The following is an 8681-nucleotide window of genomic DNA, read 5'->3' on the forward strand; positions in this document are numbered from 1 at the left end:
AGACGCGTCCTAACGAGACCTGATATAATGGGTTTCGTTGCGCGCATATGACGTCGTCTGTTAAGGGGTCTATTGATTGCATGAAACAATCACCTGTGCATCCAGTCTCAATGTTGGTGGTAAACAAATAATTGGTCTATGGGGTGGTCATGTAACAATATAAAGAACCTTGAATCATTCACTTTTAAACTTGATCAATAATAATAATAATTCAGAAATACATTACTAGCTGATGATAAATCCTGAAGTATGCTATTTTTTTTTTACTTAAAGGAGTAGTTCTAACAATTACACACCGCATGATGAAGCCTTATTGAATTCATGGAGATTTTTTGTCACATTCCTGAGCCAATAATTTGATGCCTGGTCACCAAATGATTCGCTCAGGAATGAGAAAAAAACAAGGCTTCGTGGTGTGTGTAATTGATAGAAAATAAGTACATTGTTGGGTGAACTACTCCTTTAACCCGTTCTACAGACAGTGACGGTCAGCCTGCAACAGTGCAGCTCTTGAACGTCTCCCACTCTGCGGACCCCGGCCAGCTGTTGTGTTTTGTAACCAGCCGATTGTGTTACACAACATTGGAGTATGATCCGCATGGCGGTGTCGGTGAGCAATACGTTATTTTAAAATATGCCTAAAATCGTTTACTATAACTTAAGTAGTCATATCAAAATATTAGACCTTCTTTAGCCCTGTAGCCTAAGTCCGTTTGGTAACGCATTTATTCAATGATCAGTAATCAGCTGGTGTAAAGTAGCCTTACATACATCTACCTTAGATATAGATCAAGACTCTCGTAGAGTTTTATCGAGTCTGAGTTTTACCGTCGTATCTATGAGAGTCTTGGCGACCCCCGCCCCCAGTTTGACCTGGAATTTCACCAGTAATAGCCCTAACCTCGCGTCACCCATAGAGTTATAATAAAAAGGCGTCACCAGACTGTCCAAGCCTGGTAGGCTGGTATTCGTTCTAAAACTAGCCGTGTGATCCGGTTTAGAAAAAAAGGTTTAAAAAAAATTAATTGTGGTTCCGGTGGTTGGTTGTGGTTGGCGTCGCATTCTGTATGTTCCCCACATAATGCGAATCAATTCGTTTAATCACGACAGTCGCGCCACGAGTTAGAATAGAAAATGGACATACCAAACCATTATTATACCAAATGAAATGAAACGATTATACGAAACTAAAGTTTTAAACTAGGGGAATCATTTTGGAGATGCACGGCGCCGGAGGTTCCGGTTGCCGGTTCCGGCCACCTGATGACGTAACGTTCTGACCGGATCAGAAACCCGAAAATGGTATTGATCCCAGGCTAGTAAAGCCCGTATTTCTCCGAACATGTACAAATGCAAAATATAAGGTGCTTACCCGCTTGCCCCAAATGTTAACTAGTTGTCCGTTGTGTTTGTGCAATGTGGTAGTCCATATATTTCAATAAAGAAGTGTTTTAATCCCGTCTGTGGCCGATTCTGTCGGAAGTTACCAATGGGCGTTAGTGACGGGGCGCATCCGGTGAAAACCGGAATTACACTCATGTAAACGGGAACTAAACGAGGGGGGGAAATGGCGTTAGGCCACAGACGGGATTAAAACACCTTTTATTGAGAAATATGAACTAATACATTGCACACATACTCCGGACACCTAGTTAATATTTGGGGCAAGCGGGTAAGCACCTTATATTTTGCTTTACTGGTGAAATTCCAGGGCAAACTGGGTGGGTGGTCGCTAAGACTCGTAGATATAAAAATATAAAAATCGATAAAATACATCTACGAGTCTTGATCTAAGCCAAAGGCTAGGTGTAGTAACTAAGTACATTTGCTACAATTTTGACTTTACTGGAGTATTTCCAATTGTCAGTACTTTTACTACTCCATTACATCTTAGAGGCAAATATTGTACTTTTACACAATTATTTGACAACTTTAGTTACTTTGTAGATTTTGAATATTATTACAAAACATACATTAACCACTTCAACCCAATATACATTTCTGCCATTTGAATTCCGGACTTTTACTTGTAACCACGGTGTCGCCTGTCAAAAGCAACTGTTGCTTTTCAACAGGCCACACCCATGGCCACACCATGAATGTTTTGGTCGTGACGTGGGCGTGGCCTGTCTCCTATGTGTAAACAGTAAACACATGGTAAAGTTCCTGCTTTACCAACCTGATAAGACTGTTGATGGAATTGACATGAGGTAACAACCACCAGGGGTGGACAAAGTACACAACCCCATTTACGTGAATCAAAGTATAGAATAACAGTGATGGAAAGTAGTAAAGTAAAGTACATTTACTCAAGTACTGTATTTTTTACTTTACTGGAGTACTTCCAATTTTCTGTACTTCTACTCCACTACATCTCAGAGGCAAATATTGTTGTTTTTATTTCACTACAATTATTTGAAAACTATTTGAAAATTATTTAACTTTAGTTACTTTGTGGATTTTGATTATTATTACAAAACATACATTAACCACTGCAGCCCTATATATACTTTACAAGGTCACGTGAGCATTTTTTACATTTGAAAACTTGTGAAATGGGACAATCTGCATAATGAGTACTTTTACTTTTGGTACTTTAAGTATATTTTATTGCCAATACTTTTGTACTTTTACTCAAGTACATTTTAAATACAAGACTTGTATAACAGAGTATTTCTATATTGCTTTATTGATACTTTTAGTTAGTAAAACATTTGAGTACCTCTTCCACCACTGTAGAATATAGGCTACTGGTCAAATATTACTCCACTAGGCCTACTAGAACTACAAGTGAAAGTTGCTCAGTCAAAATAATAAACAAAAACAAAAGCTAACGCTTACCCTTTGTGATTGTTGAGATTTTAATTTAAATTTTCCCTTTATTTATTTATTTTCTCTTAATATGTATATTTGCTGAAATATAGAGTGAAACAGAGCCTGGCTCGCGAGGCTGTTGTTAATAGGTTAATAGTGTGGTTAATAGTGGTTAATAGTGTCAACATATCATATGTTTCATATTTCACGTATTGCTTTACTGTATCTCAGGAGGCCTAGATGTAGATCACCAGGCAGTAAACTAGCATTGAGCAGCCTTTTTTATTGTACCGTAAAAAAAGGAAGCGTTCCTGCTTTGAGTTGCGAAACTGGGTGGGAGCAGCCCGCGGCTTGCTTGGCTTGGCTGCACAGACCCACATTGCTCACTGTACTGATTAACTTGCGCTGCAGCCCTGACTGAGTTGTATTTGTCCTAGAGTGTGAAGATGAAGATCGCTGTACTTGGAGCCACAGGGCAGACTGGACAGCATCTGGTGGAGCAGGCTCTGCAACAGGGACACGAGGTCACTGCCATAGTGAGGAACCCTGGGAAACTCACCGCGCACCATGACAACCTCAAGGTACCAAGGTTCAAGGTTCTTTATTTTGTTACGTCTTGTGTGCAGGTGCATACGGGTAAAGTGTACTTTTCTTCGGCTCCTCTGGCAGCAGCAGCAGCAGCACATTGACATGATAAACATCAATAGGGATAGGAAAAAATACATAATATTGTCAAATAAGTGTTTCTTATGCTAAATGCTTCTCCTACTGTGTGGTTACTGGTTACATTGGTTCTCTACTTGCTGGGTCCATCATGGTTTATAGGTGCTGAAGTCATATGCAGATCTTACAATTTCACTCTTGTGTACCACTATATGAGATGTAACAAATACAAATCTTGATTCTTTGAGTAATTACTCGCAAGTGATAATAAAGGAATGATTATGTCAAAATGTAACCCTTCCTGGTTAACTGACAGTGGGTTCAAACTAAAAGTGCTTCTGTTCACACACAAGTGCAGATTATTCAGTAACTTGTAGGTTGGCAGAAACCTTGTCATTGTTCATTATTGCTGCACTATTCTTTATGATTTATTTGCTGTTGTTTTACTATTACTGCTACAATGCTGAGTTGAGGAACCAAAGCCAAATCATTTTAAGTCATTTTAACCCATTAAAGCTGGGAAAGCATCTGTGTCATTTTAGGTTTTAGCTATATATATACATATACTGTATATATAGCAACATTTTTCAGAAAACCGTAGGATTTAGAAGGCATTTGTAGAATCGGCCTCAGGTCTAACGGGTTGAAGCTAGCGACATGAAGCTACAAAGTGACGCCTGGCACTTGTCACTGCATGAAGGGCATGCATGACACACCACAAATCAATGTTGAGCTGGCCTCGACTTTTCTTCAGTGCTCCAATGACGCAGGGAAGCGTCAATCAATCGTAATGTTTTTGTTTCACAAGTTAAACTCCCCTTCTCTCACAATTCCTGCTCCGTTCCGTACATTTGAAGAAAAACTCATTATTACCTTTGAAATCAGAATCGACATTGTTATCACATCATCATCACATGATTACAGGGTGTAAAAGAGTGGGGGATTTTTTTTGTGCCAGCTTAACATTTGCAGTTACAGGAAGAGTTAGAATAGGGAAAGAGTATAAAGAAGAAAGGAACACAGGGCACAGAACAAATAACAGGAAGGCACAGTCTAATCAAATATACAAAGTGCAATATACACAAGGTGCATGACTAAAACATAGCATTGGATTAATAGCTCTACAGAAGGCAGAAATGCTTCTTGTACATGTGGATAACATGTCCAGCATATGCAAAAGCAGTAGGTATATAAAACCAGGTTCATGTGCTTGTGCATGGTCAAAGTGCCATGGTTAAAGAAATGTAAAACAGACATTTTGATTGTACGACAAGAGTTACAGGCCCAAACAAGGCCTGTTTATAGTGAAACCTTGAGGCCAATCTTCCTTGGCCTACTTGGAGTGTGCATGCAAAGTTTCACACCGATCAGTCCAGCGGTGTCTGAGATAAGCTGTCTACGGACCGACACACAATGACACAGACACATGGACAGAGGCAAAAACATAATCTTTTGGCCTGGCAGAGATAACCAGTTCCTTGTGCTATAATTGGCACTAGTCTGAACGCAGCCTTAGCGTGTACGCTATGTACTGAACATGTTCACCAATTAGAATATCATGCACTGGCACTGAGCCTTTTCTTGCACAGATTTATGAGGTGAACTGTGAACCTCGGTCATTAACATTCCACCCTCGTTTCCGCTCTGCTTTGCCAGGTTGTGGAAGCGGATATTTTCTCGGCGGATGGTTTGAAAGCGCACATCAAAGGGCATGACGTTATCATGTCCTGCCTGGGCTTCCCCCCGTCCTTCCTGGCCGGGGTGACGGGCTACACCCAGTCCATGAGCGCACTGGTCAGCGCCATGCGAGAGGTCAAGGTCAACAGGGTCATCGTTATGGCTTCCTGGTACACCGAGCGTGAGTAGGCCTGTCTTACATAATTCGCCTGATCGCAATTATTTGCAATGATCGCAGTTATTTTTGCATAGTCAGAATCATTTCCAGTCATCTGCATGAATTCATCTGTTGAAAAATGTTCATACATTTTCAAACAATTTAAAAAATACCAGAAATAGCAGAGCTACAAGCTCACAACAAATTGCGATGCAACGCGTTGTGAGCTTCTATTTCCTGCCATTTCCACTATTCACATTTTCTTAAGTGTAATATTATTAATTATGACCTATTTTAGTACATTATTTATTGTGATATTGTGATCATAACTGTTCAATTTGTGTTTAAAAAGCCTAAAAGCTTAACAGATGTCATTTTGATTTACTATGTTCCAATGTTCAATACCAAAAACAAAAATATCGTTCATCGCAATTATCTATATGACAGTTAATCGTCAAGTACAATGTCATGATACACCCCCTAGGCATGAGTCTCCCAGAGGCCAAACCAGTGAAAAGTTGCGTTATAAGATAATCTGTGGTAACTTTTCCCCAACATTTCCCATCCAGCAAACTCTGCAGCTCAGGCATCCTACCTGGTCCGGTTCGTCCTGCTGCCGATGATCCGCAGCATCCTCTCTAACATGCATGAGATGGAGCACTTCCTGAACGGCATCCAGGACATCAACTGGACCGTGGTTCGACCGCCGGGTCTCAAGAACCTGCCTGCTACAGGTAGAACCTACAATATGTAACTTGTAGGAGAAAGAATGGAACACGTATATTAAATAATCAATTAATTCGATTAACTGTTGCGCCCCTATTTCACAGACCCACAGTGCAGTTTCATGGGCCTCAGGCCCCATTTGGTCACAGTCGGCTAGTATTTCATTGACTTAAAAGGTCATCCACAATACATGCCTGTTTTCACTTTCTTTGCGAATTGTCTGTGAATGAATTGGTCTTCTAAAGACCAACCTTGCCTTGAGGGGTTCAAACAGTCTTAGCTTACTACAACGTAAAATCCAGAGTTTTCTTCTAACCCAGAGAGTGTAAAAATAGTCAATTTTTACACTCCCAGAGTTAAATGAACACTTTGAATTACACTGTGATCTTGTGCTTCTCATGTATCAGAGGAACAACTGAGGAGAATATCTCCATTTGACAGTGTTGGGCAAGTTACTCAGGAAGAGGAATACGTTTCTAGCTACCGGTACTTATTACTCCTTTAAAAAGTAATGATATTACTTTATAACTGGGTGTCAAGAGTAACTAGTTATTACATTACTTACTTTAATTACATTAAACTAGACCATACCCGGTCGGCGCAGCGCATCCGTGGGGGGATATGCGCACATGATCTGGCAACCCGGGAGGCAGTTCGTCCCATAGCTGGGCAGCCCCGTAACCATGGCGACAGTGTTTGACACAAAAACGCTAATAAGAAGCTGAGATTTGATGACATTGAAAAACGGGCTTCACAGTTGCGTTCAGATGGTAATGGTCAATGGCTGTGTGCAAAATCAGAGCAATTGGTCCAGCCAGTGAGGAGAACCCGGTATCTTCACTCACGTACTACTACAGAGGTTACTAGAATTATAGTAGGATTACTATATCACTTTCGCTACCCTAACCTGCACGTACACGTTACGTCATCATTTTGTGAGAGAATCAGAATCTGAATCATCTACATACATACATGCATACATATGCAGTATAGATGACAGGATGACAAGTTACTAAGTTAGTTGTTTTTGACCAAGATAGACTACATCTATCTTGGTCAAAAACAACTAACTTAGTAACTCAAAGTTACTTAATAATTGTAATATTATTATTGTTTTGTCAATTGTGATCAGTTACACTACTAGTTATTGGAGAAAGTAATTATGTTACATTATGTTATGTAGTAACTGGTTACTGTCCAACACTGGTTATTGTTAATGTATTTTGTGGTTGTGTGCTCCACAGACAAAGAGTTCCTGACCCACGAGAGCTACTTTGTTCCAGACCCCAGTGGGCGGCCTGTCGGCATCTCAATGTCCAGGGGAGACGTGGCCCGCTTCATGCTGTCTCAGGTCAACAGCGACTCCTGGGCCAAGAAAGGGGTTGCGATCGCTACCCCATGAGCCAGGCTGTCGTCATGGCTGACACTGTGGCGTTTTAACGCACGTTCAATTTGTATGTTTTTATCTTTGAACGTGTACATGCCTCATCGACGGTAATGGAAACCACTGCTTTAATCAGTTAAACCCAAGCGTCCCAATTCTGGGCATGTCATGATAGGCAAACATGTGGCAAAAATGGGCGAATGTTCGGTTAAAATAGGCAATCTCCAAGCTCACAATGCATCGCTACGCGGCGTGAGCTTGTAGATCACCTATTTTCGACAAAAATATTTGGCGTAGAGGGAACATAGGAGGAGACCAAACAGAGGCCCTGTGGGGACTCTGGTCAATAACGTATACAGGGTTTAAGTGGTTACGATCACCCTGCAGAATGACATTTTTTGTTGTCTTTAAAGATTTTCACCACATGAGGGCGATGTTGCCATGTATGATCACTGTCTAACAGTTGAATGACTATGGTGTACACATGACAGCTGGCTGTCCTATGCAGAGGATGGGAGGTTATACTGTATGTGATGTACAGCTCTGCTTAGGTGAGTGATGATGACAGCATCATACGTGTATTTTATATGCTAGCATAATTTATAATATATGCTATACTCAGTATGCTGTGTGTATCAGCGTTATGTATGTATAACGCTGGAATGATTCAAATAAGTTCTGGATTGCAGATTTATTTTCTGTCAATGACGTGCCTTTGTGAAATGACTAGGCCTGTCACAGTTATTACATAATCGCATGATTGCAATTATTTTGCATTATCGTCATAATTGTTTCCATTCATCTGTTGAAAAATAGCAAAAATAACCCACCTACAAGCTCAGAACGCATCACCATGTGAACACGTAGATGGGCTAATTTAGCTATTTTTGAAATGATGGGAAAGTAAAATTATTAAGTATGTCTTGCAGTGGTACATTATTTATTTTGATTATTGATACTGGTCATTGTCAGACATGTCTTTGTATTAAAGTTGTCATATCTGCCCAGTGTAATCTTTGTTTACAAAGCCTAAAGGGCGAACTGAAATGTAATTTGTATTTTGTGTTCCAATGTTCAATGCCAAAAACACAATGAAATCGTTAATTGCAATTATTTGCTACGGAAATTAATCGTCAACTAAAATGTCATGCTTGTGACAGCCCTAGAGATGACAGCTGATCTTAGTGACATTTTTTGGTTTGTTGCGAAAACGAGGCAGACGGAATGCTGTTTAACTAACTTGTCTGTGACCTCTGCCCT

At 40.3% G+C, this 8681-nt stretch overlaps 1 protein-coding gene across 1 annotated transcript; it reads left to right on the forward strand.

Moving 5' to 3' along the window:
* Positions 1-503: 503 nt before the first annotated feature.
* On the forward strand, positions 504-8423 carry LOC311043825 (flavin reductase (NADPH)-like). The gene is made up of 5 exons (XM_084055197.1): positions 504-610; positions 3252-3395; positions 5134-5335; positions 5881-6045; positions 7282-8423. The coding sequence occupies exons 1-5, from the start codon at positions 590-592 to the stop codon at positions 7437-7439; spliced, it is 690 nt and encodes a 229-aa protein (XP_083911323.1). The 5' UTR covers positions 504-589; the 3' UTR covers positions 7440-8423.
* Positions 8424-8681: the final 258 nt, after the last annotated feature.

This window comes from Gymnoscopelus microlampas (genome assembly GCF_963454915.1).
Source record: "Gymnoscopelus microlampas genome assembly, chromosome: 4".
NCBI classification, from domain to species: domain Eukaryota; kingdom Metazoa; phylum Chordata; class Actinopteri; order Myctophiformes; family Myctophidae; genus Gymnoscopelus; species Gymnoscopelus microlampas.